At 36.7% G+C, this 19,811-nt stretch overlaps 1 protein-coding gene across 2 annotated transcripts in view; it reads right to left on the bottom strand.

The window, feature by feature from the left end:
- Positions 1–19,811, bottom strand: part of Dlip2 (Dorsal interacting protein 2) — a 106,132-nt gene that overhangs the window by 61,020 nt on the left and 25,301 nt on the right. For both annotated transcript variants that reach the window (XM_089095345.1, XM_089095344.1), the window contains exon 2: positions 8,654–8,796. In XM_089095345.1, the coding sequence (XP_088951471.1) occupies positions 8,654–8,796 (143 nt within the window). The remainder of the gene's footprint in view (positions 1–8,653; positions 8,797–19,811) is intronic.

Consider the following 19,811-nt stretch of genomic DNA (forward strand, 5'->3'; position numbering starts at 1 on the left):
TCTTAAGTCCCATAGCAGCTTATAGTGCAGCAAAAAGGTTCAGGTTGGCCAAAGACAAACCATATTTAGTCCCTCCTCCCAGACAAATTTAATCCCTCTGCCCATTCCCATTCCTTCTTTAACGCTGCCTTAAAGTTTCTGCACCATCCCGAGAGCCGTTCCCGAGATATAGCAAATATAACCTTGATACACATAGTGGCCATTGTCTTAGATCTATGATATCTTCTAAGTCATAATTCGACATCCGTTTGCCCCCCCCTGAAAGCCTCTGGAAGTTTCACCTCGATTCCCCAAGCACTTCAAGAGTCATTTTCCGATATTGATATTGATATCATATTGTAGGGGTAACAGGGGACAAGTGGCAGAAAAGGATGCAGGAAGGAGGCTGGTTGACCTCTAATCACTTTTGGCTGTTAAAAAGAACACTAGAGCTTTCAACTTTGAATCGTATAAACCTCTCGCTAGGTTTGACAATACTGTTGTACTCTCAGTCTATATGCCAACGAACTACAGGACTGTCCAATCTGACAATAAGTTTAATATTGCTAGCGGAAAAGTAGCCGCTGTTGCTACATTATGCGCGGCGGAAAAACTTTTCTGTATTATTGCCGGAGATATGAACTCCAACCTATATGATGCTAATGATCCGAGAAGTCAAATCCTGCTCGCAGCCTGCCCGAGTCTGCGGGCACTGAGAAACAGAGTAGACTTAACGTATGTGCATAATTCTGGTTCCACATCCTCGCTCGACTTTCTGCTCTGCTTTCCCGACTTGAGGACTCACAGTGACTGTGAGATTGATATCGACTTCTGTGTTTCTGATCACCTTCCAAAGGCTAATACCTTCATTATTAATGACCTCAACAATGCTCCATATAATGCTCCAAATGATGTTCCAAAGAACAAAAAGTGGTTCCAGAAGACTGAATGGCAAAAAGCTAATTTGGCCCTGTTCAGGTCTGTTTATGAAGGAATCCTGGAAAAGATTAAAGTCCTTTTCCAGCTACTACTCCAAAGCTTGTCGATTCCATGTGATGAGAAACAAATACTTCTAAATATCTACTGTAGTGAAATAACCCAAGCCTTGCGCTGTGCAGAAAAAAACGCGGGTCCTATTCGTAAAGTGAGAATTGGGTCAGAAGTTCCAGGATGGTCGGAAAACCCAGCTTTGGTTAATGCTTGTCAACAGGCTAAAATGTGGTATAGTGTGTGGATTGATCCGGGCCGTCCTAAACAGGGCGTTGTAAACAGTGTTCAATTGTATACAAAGCGACAGTTGTCCAAATATCTCGCCTCGCATCGCTCTCGTGTGACTAATGAAAACAGTGAGTCGCTATGAGTCGATCCAAATAAAATTTGTAAAATTCATCAAGAAGAATCGATCTGCAAAAGCGCCCAGTAACGAATTCGCCCCTAGTGAAAGTGAATGGTATAAATAAATGAAACCCAAAACGAACAGAAATTACAAGAAATAACCGAGTCAAACTCAAAACGAGCAGAAATTAACATAAGTTGGGGGCAAAACCCCTATGCCTTCCCAAGGCCAGAACAAAATTTACACTTTACTGAAAAAATATAAATGTTTTTACTTTTATAAATTTAATAAATCAAATAATATTAACATTTTGATTACTTAATATTAGTAGATGTATATTGAACTGACAATGTACATTCATTTACATTTTTTCATTAAAGTGAAATTTTTGTTCTGGCCTTGGGAAGGCATAGGGTTTTTGCGCCCAACTTATGTTAATTGCTGCTCTTTTTGAGTTCGACTTGGGTATTTATTGTAATTTCTGTTCGTTTTGGGTTTCATTTATTTATCGATGCTGATTTGTCGTAGTTTCACGATTGGTAGATTATTTGATTTTATTTTTGCTCATTTTTTGTTTAATGGAGTTCTTTACTTTTTTTTGAAAAACTCATTTTGTGGAAAAATTTGTTTAATTACTTTCTGTTCGTTTTATATTGACATAGTCTTTTCAAGGAAAAAGATAATAATACTTTAAATATTTTCGTTTTTTTAAGAATTTATAGCTTGGCCTGCTATTTGTATGCTGGAGAAAAGTTTTCAGCAATTTTTAACAACATACACCCTTTTAAAAATCTGAATTCAGTTTCAGTTTAATTCAGTTTCATACCTCCTCTAGTTGACCTGAAATGGAAAACTTGATACCATTCGCAAAAAGCCTGTTTACTTTCTTTGATAGCTTGGATACACTTACGTTATTTTGATTTGGGTAAATTTTAAGAGCAGAAGTAGCCCCGAAAGTGTGAAAATAATATCCTCAGTCGTATTGGGATACTACTGAGATGTCTTAGTGGAAGTTATCATTGAACCAGTGGGTTTTTATTTAATCTTAAGGTAAAATTCATTTTTTAAAAATAATGGGCCAATGGAAGGTGGGGCGTGGGAGGGTGGGAATGGGAGGGGTATTAGTTGCCCTCTATTCCCCTTCAACTATTAAAAAAGTCTTCAGTCCTTTCTAATTCTAACTGAGCGAGCCCTTTTCGAAGTTTACACGACAAACTCTTCGCTAAGCAGGGGCCTGGTCAAAACAACAACAACAACAAAAATAATACATTATACCCACATCGATCTTTACTATAAAAATGTCAAGCCTTCCAGTTACTTTCGACTATTAAAAAGAGCACTAAGCCTTTTGATTTCCAGTCGAATGAGCCTTTTTTGAAACGACAACGCTTTCTATAAACACCTTATATGCCCCAAGGGTATAAATTACAACCCTTACTCTAAGGGCTGTTTGGGTGGTTGTCATCCTCTACCAAATTTCCAGAACTTTTAACTACATTAAACAAAATGGGTATCTCAAAGTTTTTATTGCATGTGTTTGGGGAAATTGTGGGCGTGAGAGGGGCTTTAGTCACTCTCCAATTGCTTTCAACTATTAAAAATGGGCCTAGCCCTTTCCATTTCCAATCAAATGAGCCCTTTTGAAGTTTCTACGACAAAACTTCCAATAAAAATCTTAAATGCCCCTAGGACATAAATTACAACCCTTGCCCTGAGGGCGGGGGGGGGGGGGGGTTCATTCTCAAACCCCTAATATCCAGAACTTTCTATTACGTTGAAGAAAATGGCTAACTGAAAATTTTGATTGGATGTGTTTGGTGTAATGGTGGGCGTGAGAGGGGGGTAAGTTATTCTCTAATTACTTTCGACTATTACAAAGGGCACTAGCCCTCTCAATTTCCAATTGAACGAGTCCCTTTTGAAGTTTTACGACAACTCTATCTATAAAAACCTTATATGCCCCCAGGGCAGAACCGAAAACTTTTGCCGTTGGGGCTCTGGGGGTTTTGTCATCCTTAAATACATAGTTTCCAGAACTTTCAACTACGTTGAACAAAACGGCTATCTCTAAACTTTGATTGAATGTATTTGGGGAAATGGTGGGTGTAAGAGGGGGGTTAATTACTCTCCACTCACTTTTGACTATTGAAAAGCGCAATTTCAATTGCCAATCAAATGAGCCCTTTTTGAAATTTCTACAACAGTTCTGAGTACAACTGAGGGTTCTGAGGGGGTTATCATCCTAAAAGACCTAATTTCAAGAACTTTCAACTACGCTGAACAAAATGGCTATCTAAAAATTCTGATTGGATGTATTTGGGGAAATGGCGGGCGTGGGAGGGGGGTTTGTTGCCCTCCAATCACTTTCGACTATTAAAAAGGGCACTAGCCCTTTTAATTTCCAATCGAATGAGCCCTTTTTTAAGTTTCTACAACAAATATTTCAATTAAAACCTTATATACCCCCAGAGTCTAACTTATAACCCTCGTCCTGAAGACTGTGGGGGGGGGGGGGTCCTGCTCTAAGGTATAATTTCCGGAACTTTAAACTGCTGGAAAAAAATGGCTATCTCAAAATTTTTATTGGATGTGTTTGGGGAAATGGTGGGCGTGGAAGGGGCGTTAGTTGCTTTCCAATCACTTTCGATTATTAAAAAAGGGCACTAGCCATTCCAATTATCAATCGAATGAGCCCTTTTCGAAGTTTCTAAGATAAAGCGTTCTATAAAAACCATATATGCCCCTTGGGCATTACTTACAACCCTTGCCCTGAGGGCTGTGGGGGGTTGTCATTCTCAAAGACCTAGTTTCCAGAACTTAAAACTACGTTGAATAAAATGGCTATCTCAATGTTTTTATTAGAAGTGTTTGGGGAAAAGGTGGCCGTGAGAGGCGGGTTAGATGCCCTCTGATTACTTTCGACTATTAGAAAGGGCAGTAGCCCTTTGAATTTTAAAACGAATGGGCCTTTTCTGAAGTTTATACGACAACGCTTTCCATATAAAAAACCTTATGTGCCCCCAGCGCATAACTTACAACCCTTGCCCTAAGCGCTGTGGGGGACTGTCCTCCTCAAAAACATAATTTCTATTTGGTAATCAAGTATGCTGAACAAAGTTACTATCTCAGAATTTTGATTGGATGTGTTTGGGGAAATGGTGGGCGTGGAAGGGGTGTTAGTCGCCTTGGGCACAAGCCACTCCAATTTCCAATTGAATGAGCCCTTTTCGAAGTTTCTACGACAACCTCCTCCATACAAATTGCCCTGCTCTAAAGGAAAAAATTAATAGATAATACATTGTACCAACATCGTTCTTATATACCCCCAGGGCATAACTTAAAACCCTTGCCCTGAGGGTTGTGGGGGAGTGTCCTCCTCAAAAAAAAATTTTCTAATCTGGAAATCAACTATCAACTACGCTGAACAAAATGCCTATCTCAAAATTTTGATTGGATGTATTTTGGGGGAATGATGGGCGTGGGGGGTGGGCTAGTTGCCCTCCAATCACTTCCGACTATTAAAAAGGACACTAGCCACTCCAATTTCCAATCGAATGAGCCCTTTTCGAAGTTTCTACGACAACTCCTTCGTTAAGAAGTGCCCTGGTATGGAAAACCCTTGCACCGACGGTTGTGGGGGAGTGTCTTCCTCAAAAACATATTTTCTATCTGAAAATCAACTTTGCTGAACAAAATACCTATCCAAAAATATTGACTGGACTGATGTCGAGAAATGGTAGGCGATGGTGAGATGTTAGTTGCCTTTAGATCAGTATTGTTTAATATTAAGGGCATGTGCCATTTTATGATTCAACTCAATGAGCCCTTTGCGAAAATTCAATAAAAAACTTTTTGGCTCGAAGTGCCCTGCTCTAAAGGAAAAAATAATAAATAATACAATGTGCCAACATCGTTCTTATATGCCCTCTGGGCATAGCTTAAAACCCTTGCCCCGAGGGCTGTGGGGGAGTGTCCATCTCAAAAACATATTTTCTATCTGGAAATCAACTACGCTGAACAAAATAGCTATCTCAAAATTTTGATTGGATGTGTTTGAGGGAATGATGGGCGTGGGGGGGGGGGCTAGTTGCCCTCCAATCACTTTTGACTATTAAAAAGGGCACTAGCCACTCCAATTTCCAATCGAATGAGCCCTTTTCCAAGTTTCTACCACTCTTCGATACGAAGAGCCCGGGTATGGAAAAAAAAAAATATATATATAAATAATACATTATGCCAACATCGTTCTTTACTTAGGCAGCGCGATCGCGCTGCCTATGATGATCTCAAACAGAAAGTCCGAAAAGCGTATGGGATGATTTTGTCATGTAAACGCCTATATAACCGGCGCATTCTAGCACGGATCTTCAACTCCTTTGCCACCCCTCATATCTTAGCATTGTCACCTTTCTGGTCTTTGTTTACTTTCGATGATAAAAAACAATCCGTACAGTGTTCTATAAGTTTTCAAAATATCTGCTTAGCCTTCCCCCCTGGCGAAGAAACAGCCAGAATTCAGCACGTTACGGACTCGATGACCCCTTCGTCGAGATCGCAACCAGGAGGGAAAAGTTCCTGAAATCTTTAGACCCAATGCATAGTATGTATGAAGCTACAGTCCGCAATGTGTAATGGTTGTCTTTTTATCTAAATAGTTTCGCCATTGATTTTTTGTTTTGTTTTTTAGTTATTGAAATTTTAATTTAAGTTGTTTGTTAGTTCAATGTGTTTTGTTGTTTTCTTTTAATTTTCTCTCTACTCCATTTTTACTTTTTTTATTGCTAAAGATGGGTAATAAAAATCATTCATTCCTTCATTATAAGTTTTTCTGGCAAATATTATTAGTTTTCCAGGTTATTTCTTCTTTCTTTTGTTGTTACAGCAAAAGCTACAATCTCCAAAAGTTGTCATCCATGACTGCACATAGAAATGCATATAGGGAAGAGGCTGATGGTGTAGCCCCCAGCTACGAATAATTATGGTTTTAATAAATATTCCAAGATGTTCTATAGACATTCATAAAGGTCTTAAAATTGTCGCGTAATTCACTTGTTCTGTAATCTTCTTATCACACAAATCTTTTAAACTGAATTCCCTCAATAAACAAATTTCCGCTTATGGAGCTAACGAGGCTCCGTCAGACATCATTTTATCTTATTCTGCGTTAACAAACACCCTATTTTATATCCAAATATTTAATGTCTTAGAATGGAAAGAAAATTTTTGACTAAGGCAAAAGAAGCCCTATTGAGATTTTTCTGAGGGAAGTGGCAGACCTTCAACAATTTTTTTAAAAACGCGAAGGTCTGGAAAACAGGTTAAAGCTTTAATTTTTATTAAATATTGCAGATGTTACTTATGGGGCTTTAAGTCCAACTCCTTCTTCCCCCAGAGGAAGTATTGAGGGCAGCTTCTATGTAATATTGCTATAAATGTCGCCACTCTCTAGAAAAAGTGAAGTATAATCGCCTAAAATGCACTGTAGAAGAATGAGATTTGATACGACTATATTAACAGTAAAGAAGGAAAACGACCACTTTTTACTTTTAAGGTAGCTGATAAATAACGAAAGAAATTTCTACTACACACTAGTGCAAAAAAAATAAAATAAGCTTAATAATAAAATATAAAAAGTTAAAAACATTTATTTCTAGCATATTGACAAATTCAGATATCCATGAATCTGGATTCGCCGGACAAAAAATTCGAACAATTAAACATGACCAAGTACTCTTCTGTTCTTTGATGTAGGAATAAATCCAAGAAAGGTATAAAGATCACATTTCACAGGTAAGTACAGAAATTTCGTAATGATAAGCCTGGGCATAAAAGATTGATAGTTGATGTTTTTTTTTCGTTATCATAACAAATACTATGATCTCCAAGAAGCTACGACAAGTGGCAACATGTAGGCATTACACAGGAGAGGACAGAGGGTGCAGCCCCTAATAAGAAACCCTCAATTAATAAACATTTAGACAAGCCCCTATAATTCTCGGGTCTCGGGTATCATATACGTATACACACTATTTCTATTTTTAGATTTATTTCTAAAGACTTTGCCAGTAAATAAACAAAACAATTAAGCAAGGCCCTGCTAGGTAGGCAGATTAAAGGAGCCTTTTCGGTTCAGCCTACTCCCTAAATCTTATAGCCTACCTTATATGCTTACCTTATACCTTATATCTTATTACCTTACCTTATATGTATTAAATCTTATGGTTTCCTCGATCATTTGAAATGCTTTTTACAAAATTTACCCATTAATCGCTTCTTTTTTTTATTACTTCAACTCTTAAAATCAATTTCTTGAACTAGCTAAAATTACATTCAGGTAAAACATTTACAGCCAAATCAGGTTGTTTCCGCTCAACTCGAAATAAAACGACACTGTTCAAAATATATGTCGTTTTCATTAAAGCGCAAATGACACTCAGGTCGTTTAGATAGTTCGAAAGGGGAGAAGGGCTTGACCTACTCTCACTGATTTAGACCTTATTTGCAAGCCTTGATTAACCTTATAATATTATTTGTTTATTGTGCGGTTATTGGTGTTATGACAAAAAAAAACACACTACACAAAACGTTTTCAATAAATCACAGGAAAGGGGAGAGGTATTTCGTCCTTATTAGTGGTGGCTCTTACTTATAAGCCTTAATTAGTATTGTGATATCGTTTCGCTGTTTTGTTGTTGTTGATATTGTGGCAAATGAAAAACACACTGATCAAAATACAAGTCGTTTTTGGTACAAAAAAATAACGCTCTAGTCTTTAGAAGACTTAAGGAAGCGGTAGCCCTACTCTCATTTGCATTAATTTAGAGGTTTTGAATAGATTGGGAGGGCGGAGGTACGTGCGTAGCTGTGTTGGCCCCAGGCAGCTTGGTGCTGCAGTGAGTTGTTAGTCAGTAACGATCAGTCAGTATATATATATATATATATATATATATATATATATATATATATATATATATATATATATATATATATATATATATATATATATATATATATATATATATATATATATCGTTACTGACTCAAACAGTAAGCTGGACGAGTAGTGTGGTTCAATCCCGGTTTCTATGGCTATGCTATGGCTATAATGACAGAAAGATTGAGATGGCTAAGACATATTCGGTCGATGAAAAATGACAGATTGTCAAAGACAGTCCTTGTTGGCCAACCGTTTAGGGCCAAAAGAAAAGCAGGTCGTCCCCGAGTGAGGTGGGAGGATGTCGTAAGGAAAAACTTAAGGAAAACTTCTTGGGAGGGTGTAAAAGGTTCAGTGGGTATGAAACAAAGAATTTGTTGACTATGAAAGAAAGGAAGTATTACCTTGTTTCATCTTTAGGTAGACCAAAGAATGTGTACTTTGGAAACTTTAGCGAGTCATTTCCGCATACAAAACATTTCCTTTTGCTCTTCAATAATTTACTTTCTGTGTTTCTTACTAACGGCGGAACTGAAGTGCTCGGTAACTGTAAAGGTAAATAAAAATTAATTTCTACTAAAATATTTGGACCACACTCTACAAACAGTAACAATGGCATTTTCGATTCAGTCCGAATAAAAAAAAGAAAAGTAAAAGATACATTAAACACAACACAAGCAGATATAAAGTCAAATATTACAGAAACAACGTAAAGAAAACTTTTTGCGCGGCCACTCATGATTGGGGCTAATCTGCTGTAGGAGGATGAAGAATTCAAGGGCCTTGGGAGCTTCATTAAATTTGTCGGTAACCACACTCGTTCTAGACCACACCTACATCCAGAGTAGTAGATGGCGGTGTTGGAGTCACATGTTTCGTATGGGCAATGACAGGCTCCTCCTTGATTTCTGGGACTGGGTCAAAACCGGTATTAGAAGACGTGGAGAGCAGAAAGCGACGCTTGATCGATGCCTTGAGAAGGATGCTACACTTGCCGGAACATCTTTGGAAGACCTGTGCTCTTCAAAGGTCGTCGTGGAGCGGCATCGTTGTCGCCTTATGTACGAACTGGCGTTGGAGGAACTAGATTAAGCTAAGCATGCAATACATGAGCAGGAAGTGTCGCAAGTATTTGGAAGCAAATACAGAAAAAATGAGAGTAATCGTAATTGACAAGAACAGTTCAAAGGATATGGATCTATTTTTTTTCTATGATGATATTTGTATTTCAATAGAAACTGAATATGCCGGTTTTCATAGTCAAAATCACATCAATTTGAGCAAGCCTATCTCAATCTCGGCAATCCAAGGCAAAGCCAGCAATGTATGCTATTTGTAAATACGTAAAGCTTTTCCTTGTCTTGTTCTTAGCGGTGAGCCACTAAGCTTTCCTTTGAAGGTTTAGTTATCTTTAGGAGCCAACAGATTGTTAATGTTTGAATTTTGACGGATGAAAAGCTTCCTCAAATTCAACTAATTAATTTTGCTTATTTATTTTCACGGTTATAGATGGGAACACTGACGAAAATGTGGTAATGACCTAATAACTTCACAATGCTGAAAAAAAAATAAAAACTCAGAAAAGCGTGGTTTTCAGACATGAATGGGTCCAGGAGACCAAAAAATGTTTTAATGCTGATATTCTTTGTACCCTACTTTATACTTACTATCTGAACGCTTGAAAACGAAGGCATGTTATAAAGAAAGAAGGGGTATCCTCTACGGGAAAACTTTACGGCCATTTAAAATCAAGTATATGATTGATATCAGTGGCTTTTCATATATCTTTAATGAAAATGTATCCGTGTTTTGATAATCTATGGCCAAGGGTTTGATATGATTACCTCTGGCGAGAAAAAAGAAACAAAAAAACAAATAGTCATGCATCTTTGACCATCCTTTCTCAAAAAAGAATAAAATCTCGTGCATTTTTGGTATGACTTGAAACCTTCAAATTATGATTCTCAATTATTTTGAACTAGATGGCGTAACTTTTGTTAAAAGCATGCCTTTGTTATGCATGTTATTGTTATCAATTGGTATTCTATTGGCAAGCCAGGGTACTTACAGTGATCATACTTTGCTCAGAATTCGTTACCACGATCTGTTTGATTGTATTCAGAAAACCGTACTATTAATGCGTTCTCTCCAGCTGAAATGGTTTCGTGTATACGCAATAAAATATTTCTATTTTTGGAATTGGTAATTTAAAATCATTTTTTGGCTTTGGAAAATTAACAAAAAGTTGAAATGCTATAACATAGGTTATAAGATAAAAAAATACAACAGAAATAACAAAAAAAATTGTTTCTAGTTAAATTATTTTCCTCTATTTGTATAAAAGCCGTGTTGAATTGTTTCATGTTTAACTGGGCAGAATTAAGCAGTATTCTTCCATTCATCTGGGGATTATTCCCTCAAGCTGAAAGGACGATGAGCACGTATTTATGTTCAATGGGAGAAACACCAAAATACCTGTTCACCTCGACGGCTTCAATTCGGTGACCACAGAAGCACCGCCTAATCCCAACAACAAAGCTTGCCATTAAAACTTGTCAAAATGGCAGGGTTACATTTCATAAAATATAAATCAGTTAAATATTAGGGTCAAAACCGTCCTTATAACTTAAAAAACGACCTTATTTTTTCTCCAACATTGATAAGGCTTTTTATTCCTCCTCTCTGAATCGACACCAATGAGTTTGGAAACGTGGAAACTTAAATGATTTAAAATACATTGTACTTTTATTTTCTAAAAAAGAAGTCAATATCAAGACCTATTGTGGTATATTCACATAGCACTACTTAGTCTCAAATATCTTAACCAAAGTTCAATTTTAAAACTTCTATTTTCTAAAAAAGAAGTCAATATCAAGACCTATTGTGGTATTTTCACAAAGCACTACTTAGTCTCAAATATCTTAACCATGGTTCAATTTTAAAACTTGTCACAAATAATTTGCACATAGGGGACAGAGGGAGAATCCTACCCCTGCTATGATCGGTCCAAAGACCCTGCCACCGAAGGAAAATTGATTGTGATCTAAAACATTATTTTCACACTTTTACCCCCCCCCCCGTTTTCTCAAAAAGATATTGTGCTATAAACTCAATCTGTAACGGATTAGTTTGAACCTAACTGTGCATATGATTACTAAAGTAGTTGTTTTAGAATTTACAGGAACAGTCAGAAACTATCAAAAATAAGTATTGCTCTAGCTTTTAAATTTAAATTTAGTGCCCTTAAAAAGGGCACTAAATTGTAAAAGTATATAATAATAGATAGATTAGGCTTGCAGTAAATAATTAATTCTTCTTTCTTAATCGCAGCAGAGACAATGGCGATTTAAGAAAAGGTGAAAGTGTTTTGTGCTCACGTTTATCGCTATTTACCCTTGATCGCTCAACATAGTTTCAGAATTTTTTACAAGTCAGAAAAGAGCGTTTAATCATCTTTAATTGTAACATAAAAGCTACTTTTCCTTTTTCTGTCTCTTTTATTTAAGTGAACCTTGAGATAGGGAGACTTAGTATAAGGTTGTATTTAGTTATTCTGCTAGTACGAGTCCGGTCAGTGTTACTTCAAGATTGATTTTAAACACAAAATGAAGTAGCTCGGATTCTTTAATATAATTATAAGCTTACATAGTTTATGCGTAGGAAAAAATTTGTGTCTTGATTCCTTTTATTCTCAGAAATTCGAATTTGAATTCGACGGCCCAAAACCATTCAATGGATTGCCCTGATAGCTATATCTTAGACTAAAAACATGGAGAGGACAGAAGATTTGCAGAATGTGTGCAAAGAAAGAGAAAAAATCAAGTAAAATCAAGAAGTAAAAGCTTAGAAAAAGTAGCTTAAAAATTGTGGCATAGTCATATGATTAGACGATATTCTAGAAATTATGGTTAAACCATTCTGGATGCCGCTAACACATATATACAACCCACTTAATCAGTTTTACATGTATTTCCAATTGAATAAAAAGCAGGCCTCTGTTGCGCCACTGGTGACAACAGACGAAAATGTAGACAGGGAAGAATACATTTTTTCCATTGTATGGGGGCGGTGTTTTTTTTTTAATTTTTTTTTAGCGAAACTACCGGAAAAATAGGTGTTTCTCAAAAACTAGGATAGGAAAAAAAACTCAATGTTGCACAGAAAAAATGTCCTTGGTTTGTTTACTCTTTGTTTTAGTTAGACTTTTTCGCATTTAATGTGCAACACACGGGAAGGTCAGGAAACATTTTCTGCTTTCTCAGAGACAGCTTGGGGCCCCCTTCAAAAGTTTTGAGAATGAAACCCTAGAGTCTTTAGCATTTATGCATTTGGTTATAAGAAGGTACGTTTCAAGACACCGAAGAGTTTTGAATTAAAGGTGTATCTGACAGTCAAATCAGATCTGACGAACTTTTGTATATTATCCCAAATTTTTCATAAATTTTTCAAAAGAAGGGATAAGATCCGTTGTCACAACATCAATGGTGGAGATATACCCATACGAATGTGTTCTATTCTTTCTTCCCAGCTCTAAATTGCAATAAAAATTCAGTGCTAATTTTTATTGAATTGAGACAGAATATCCAATGGTTAGACACATGGGTAAAGGAGAAGGAGCGTTATTTTCTTGAAAGAAAATAATAGAGGCAAAACTGCTGAACTTGTTCGGTTTTCTACTTTCTGGATACATTTTAAGACCAATGATTAAAAAATGATAAATAAAATACATAGTAGAAATGAAATCCAATTCTCATGTTGTGTATTTTTCCCAGTATGGCATCCGATCTAGCCTCTGTAGGGGAAAGGTCCCTAAAGTCTCGCCATGTCATCAGCGCATCTGCTAGAATGGTTTTCTGAATCTCAGGAAAGCTTGATGAGAGGCATTAGATGATGTCCTAGTTGCCTTTCGAGGGTATTGGACTAATGTAATTTTTATTGAGAATAGGAGTCCCCTAATTCTAGCCATCAGGATATTTACCAAAAGGGTCATCAACTCTCAACGAAACGTACTAAGACGTAACATTGAAATCCCTATCATTATTATTATTATTATTATTATTTTATTCCAGAATGAATTTCCACTTTTCGTCTGAGAAAGTCCCTAAATTGTTTCGTGATCAAATTTACTTGAAAAGGACACGAGATCCAACACTGAATTTGGTGGGAAATCAGGATCAGGCTGATGATTATGTGTCTTTATAAGATCTGCACATCACCCGACCTTTATAGGGGGGTGTGAAAATAGATAGCATGTACATATGTATGGAATATTATTTTGAACCCAGCATTATGACACATCCATTTTGTTTAAGGTACCGACGTTAAGTTTGTCAGTTTTAAAGGTCCCCCTTTAGTGGTCCCCCTTTAGTGGTCCATTTAGTGGTCCAAAGGACCCCCTTTAGTGGTCCATTTAATTCTAAATCGTACCATTGTTCGATCCATAATATGAAAATGAAATGAAAAACAAGTTTTTTCAATTGAAAGTAAGGAGCAACATTAAAACTCAAAATTAACAGAAATCATTCAGTATAGGAAGGAGTTGCCCCCTCCTCAATACCTTGCTCTTCACGCTAATGTTTTAAGCACTTTTAAAAAAGATTCCTTTTCTAATTAATTGGTCGTTGTGTTTCCGGAGTCGGTCTTGAAAATTGTGACAAACAGTCAAACTTTCGCGCAAAGAGCAAGGTATTGAGGAGGAGGCAACCCCTTCATATACGGAATAATTTCGGTCCGTTTTGAGTTTTAGTTTTACTCCTTACTTTCAGTTCAAAAAACTTGTTTTTTTGTATAATTTCTAATCATTTTTCAAATAATACCGGTAAATATGGCTCACTCTCCATGAAAAATTCCCTCCTTTCACAGGAAACTCCTCCTTGGAAAGTTCTTCCCATCGTAAAATCCACCCCCCGCCCGTCACCGTAAAATTTCTTGCAGGTAATTCCATCCTCGCTGAAAATTCTCCCCCACCCCTTCGTAAAATTTCTTGCAGAAGATTCAGCCTGAAAAATTCCCTGTGACATACTTGCATTTGAAAGAGGCTTTAAGTTCTAATCATTTTTCCGATCATTCCAGAAATCCCTCCTTCCGTGGCAATTACTTCCTGGAAATCCGCACACGCAGAAAATTTCCCTCGTACAATTCCCCCGGAACATCTCCACATGCAAAAGTGACTAGTAAGAGAGGAATGTAGACAAATAAAAAGAATTTCTCTTGGGAATTTAGTCAAACCACCTCAATTTGAAATTTTTCCTGGAAAGCTCACTCCTGGAAATTTTCCTCTACACGGAAAAATATCCGCATGGAAACCCATGCCAAGCACATAATCTCCCCTTCCCCTAAAAATGTCTGCATACTTCCCAATAACAAATGCTATACGTAAACAATGGGCAAATTTTATAACTTATAGCCCTATCCCCAGGGGCTGGGGGGGGGGGTCATGTTATCTCCAAAAACAATATTTTTCAGATTTTTTAACTATGCTAAACAAAATGATTATCTCAAAATTTTCATCGGACGATTTTGGGGGAAAAGGGGCATGGGAGGGGGGCTAGCTTCCCTCCAATTTTTTGGCCACTTTGAAAGGGATCTAGAGTTTTTAACTTCTTTTCAAATGGCCCTTCTCTCGATGTTCTAGGACCATTGGTTGCATACGATCACCCCTTGATATTAAAATTCCGTTTTTTAGAGTTTCGGTTACTATTGAGACAAGTCACTCTTACTATACAGCTTGTTACTACGAACTGTTTGAAAACAAAACAATTCGTGAAAACACAACGGAAGAATGCATCCGGGATCTTTCTTCTGACATAAAATACATAATTCCAAATTTCTTGAAGATGGGAGGAAGAAACCTCTACAGGAGGGTTCTCTGATACACTGAATCTGATGGTTTGAGTGTATTTCCTTCACGTCACCTATTAGGGGCTGTCTCCCCCCCCCCCCCCATTCAAAAATCAGGCAAATTTTCAACTTTTATAAGTAACACTAAGCTTAATGGATCTTATATATTTGGAATCACTATAAAAAGCCAATTCTTTTGATATATTTATTGAGATTAAAGTTCCGTGTTTTAGAGTTTCGGTTACTATTGAGCCGTGTCGCATCTCACTTACAGTTCGTTACCACGAACTGTTTGATAAAAACATTGAAAAGAAATGACAAACAAACGTAAACTCGATATAAGTTTTTTTTAAATCATGAAAGGAAAGAGCGACTTTGAAACTTAAAAGTTACAGAAATTGCTGCAAATTCATAACCCTCTCCCCATACCCACTCTTTCTGTACAGTGCTATAAATATTGCCACGTGGTCTTTCAAAAGATTTGAACAGAAAATTGTATTGCGCAGAGCCAATTATTGTTGTTTTAGTATCTGCCACCTAATAAAGAACGAACCACTACCCATAACAACCAAAGTTTAAAATACAGCAAAAAAAAACTTAGAAAATACAAAAAAGTACAAAAAATTTTAAATAGCAAAAACAAGTTCTAAGCTTAACAAAAAAAAACTTTCCCGTGATGAATATTTCCCAGTTGAAGCTAATCACCGAAATATAAACATTAATTTTTTAAGATTCAACCGAACAGCAACTTAAAATTACAAAAAAAAATCTGAGAATTTTGAAACAGCGACTTATACCCCTCAATTTATTACATCAAATCAAAATAAAAGAACACGAAAGAGATTTCCATTCTTAAGATATAGCACTCCGTTATCTAGGGTATCCCAATCAAATTTTTTCATGGGTAGCGCTGATGTGCCTCCTTTAACGTAATATTTATTCATAATGAAATGTTCACATAATAATACACTTTGCTAACCCAGCCCCCTCCCCCCCCCAAAAAAAAAATTGACCTGTTTTAGGCTCCTTTGAGTCTTTTCTTTCTTTCTTTTTCACTAAGGGTGGTCGCAGTGAATCATTAGTCCTAGAATACCAGAGTAAGGCTTATTTGAATAGAAATCAAAATAGATAGTGTCCTTTATAAGTTACAAAAATAGAGTATGACGCTGTAAAGTGCAGTTTTCTGCCATTTTGTCCTGCTGAAGATCACTATTTGACCAAATAGGACCGAAAGGCTGGTGAATGCATTATCTGAGATAACCACTCAATTCTTCATGGTTGATAGCCTGTGAACGATGGGTTACAGTCCCCCATCTTGAAAACCAAGAAAAATTAGATTTAGCGTGGTCAGCACGAGTTGTTTGTCTCCTTCTATTTTCTTTTTTATTTCCAAGAGGTACGAAACCGGAGATTATAGGTTACTCTCATAGGGCTCATTTGATAAAAAAAAAAAACACTAAAAGCTAGAGCCTTAGATATCGTACCTCAACAAACTGCCATTAATTTGCCACAAAACAACAATCTTGGACCGAATAGGGCCAAAATGCCACGACTGGAAATTACACGAAGTACACGATGGTGGCTGCCCCTTCCCAAGACCCTCCCCACTCTTTACCCTAAACTTTTACTTGTTCTATTGTTCTTTTTGACTTGTTATCTTATCTCTTTAAACAAGTAACAATTTTATATTTATTTATTTATGTATGTACGTATAAATTTTTCCTCGGAAACGGTTCCATATTTTTCTGGATTTTTTTTTTTTTTTAGAACCTTAATTCTAGAAAAAAAAGAACAGAGGAATAACGTCATATTTATTAGCATATTTCAAGAGCATAAATACGTCATTTCCACATCAGGAGTGGTCGTTTCGTTCTTAGTATCTATGACGCACGCAAAATTAAACATGAAACATAGCTAAGAATAAGAGAACAAGTGAAATAAGTCTATTTATAAAAGGCTTTTTCAGCAGTTTCATAATACCTAGAAAAAAAGTAAATTAACAATTATTCAAAATGAACAAACTTGATCATCTGAGCAGACAAGATCAAGAGGATGCTATGAGAAATGTAAATTCACAACGGGTGAAAGTGAACAACCTAGACCATCAAACGTGACAAGACCTGTCCAAGCAGCTAAAGCAGGTGGCATTGACAAAATAATGATAAATGGAAGTGATAAACGAAGTAATGATAAACGAAAATGAAGAACAAAGAAATATGCGGTTAGATTACTTGCAAAAACGACAATTACAACGGATCAAAAACTAAAGGGAAGAACAAAAAAAGATGCAGTTAAAAGACAAGCGGCAACAAAAGTTAAGAACAAAGAAATATGCGGTTAAAAAACAAGTGACAACGAGGATCAGAACGAATCAGTAACGAAAGTGAAGAAGAAAGAAGAAATTTCAAGCAGTTTCCTAATATCAAGAGGACAAAAAATTAAATTAACAATGCTTAAGATCAAGACGACGATCAGAGAAATATAAAATCACTGGTGAAAATGAACAACCTAGGCCATCAAATGTGACAAGACCAATCCGAGCAGCTTAGGCAAAGGGTATTGAAAAAATGTCTGAAGTAATGATGAACAAAAATGAAGAATAAAGATATATGTAGTTAGAATATTTTCGAAAACGACAATTACAGCGAGTCAAAAACAAAATTGAAGAACAAAGAAATATGTGGTTAAAAGATGAGCGGGAGGCGAATTACAGCGAGTCAAAAACGAAAGTAAAGAGCAGAAAAACATGTGGTTACAAGAAATGCGTCAACGAGGATAAGAAATAATCAAAAATTAAAACGAAGAACAAAGAAATATGTGGTTAGAAGGTAAGGGGCAGCGAGAATTACAAGCAACAGCGAGAATAAGAACGTGTCAAAACGGACATGAAGAGCAAAGAATTGTGTGTTCAGAAGACACGCAAAAGCAAGTATCAGAAGATACGCGGCAGCGAGAATAAAGAAATATACGATTAGAAGGTAAGTGGCACCGAGATTTACAAGCGACAATGAGAATCAGAATGTGTAAAAAATGAAAGTGAAGAACAAAGAATAAAGCGGTTAGCACACACGCAAAATCGAATACCAGAACGTATCAAAAATGAAAGTGAAGAACAAAAAATTATGCTTTTAGAAGACAAGAAACATCAAGAATCAGAACGAGTCAAAAATGAAAGTGAAGAAGAAAGAAATTTTACGTTAGAAGAAAAATAACATCGCAAACTTCGACGGCAACGAACTGTGGCGCAAAACCCAGTACAAACCTACGAAGGTGCGTAAACTACGCAAGTGTGAATTACAAGTCACTGGGGCACTTTAACATTGCATGCATTCACTGTGGAGTCCTCCATTTTTCTCAGGAAAGATCATGGTTAGAGCGGTAGCTGCAACCTAGTAAAGAGCGAACCACAACCCGTAGTAACCGACAGTTAAAAAACGTATTTTGAAAAAATTAGCTAGTGAAAAAAATTGCCATGTAACACTTATTCGGAAATGGTAACTATTATTTCGGTTTGTTCAAAATCAAAAGTTTATTGCGAAAAGAAATTTACGGTGATTTCACAAAAACGCCTGCAAGCCCTCCAAAATGGCGTCAGATCAGAATGAAAATTGTACCATTGGAATCAGCATTGTTGAAATCCTTGAGAAGGGAAATTACAGTCCTCCTCCTTGAAGAACAAGGAAAACCACTTTTTTGCATAGGTAGCACTGACTTTTTTTCATTCTTTCTTTTTTTTCTAGCAGGGTGACCACAACATCATAGAGAGGTGTGTAATAGCTCATTCGAAGAGAAATTAAATTTACTAGTGCACTTTTTAATTGACCAAAAAGATTAGAGGGCAACTAGCCCCCCTCCCTTATAACCCACTCCCTCCAAAGTCATCCAGTCACAATTTCGACATAGCCATTTTTTTCAACGTACTTCAAAGTCAACATCTTTGGTTTTGGTGATGATATGACCCTCCATAGTCCCTGGGGAAAGGGCTCCACACTGCATCGGTATTGAACGTACTGTATTTATATCACGCGTATCGGTATAAAAGTATTGTTATTGGGCGTATTGGTATCACAGGTATCTAGACAGATTTTTAATAGCTCATATAAAAGATATTTCCTATAAAATGCACCATCAGCAAGTTCCGAATGATACTAAAAACGGCACTTTTGGTGCCATGTCTCAAGTGGAAAAGCTTGGTCTAGTGGGCTACCAGTACCTTTCATAGTGACGTTTAATGGCTCATTTGAAAGCTATTTTTCATACGTAAGTGATGTTTATCAAATCTACAATCCGCAAGTGTGATATAAGTAGGAAGTTGCACAATGACTCCGAACCCACACCACTGCTGCCATCTACAATTGAGTCTAACGCCGACGGGACATAATTTATTCAAGGATTATCGATCGAGTCTAATGGGGTCAAGGTCAATTGATTTGTTGCTGTTCGTCTAGGTGTAATGACACTGGGGGTGAAGTTTGCACATGCGCATTGACGGGGTGAAGAGATGTATTGATCTAAGCATCGAGGAGGAAGTGGTTTTCCGAGAAATTGATTGCGTAACCGAGGGGGAAGAAATGACATCACTTGTTTCCTAGGAATTATACGGGATTCAAAAGAGATAAAAATTCTATTTTTAAATATGGCTTCTCAGATCTTACGTGACAGCGATAAATTAATATTCTATTTTTAAATATGGCTTCTTTGATCTATCGTGTCAGGAATTAG

This window comes from Artemia sp. Qi Xiang Cuo, chromosome 10, assembly GCF_049724085.1.
Source record: "Artemia sp. Qi Xiang Cuo chromosome 10, ASM4972408v1, whole genome shotgun sequence".
NCBI lineage: Eukaryota > Metazoa > Arthropoda > Branchiopoda > Anostraca > Artemiidae > Artemia > Artemia sp. Qi Xiang Cuo.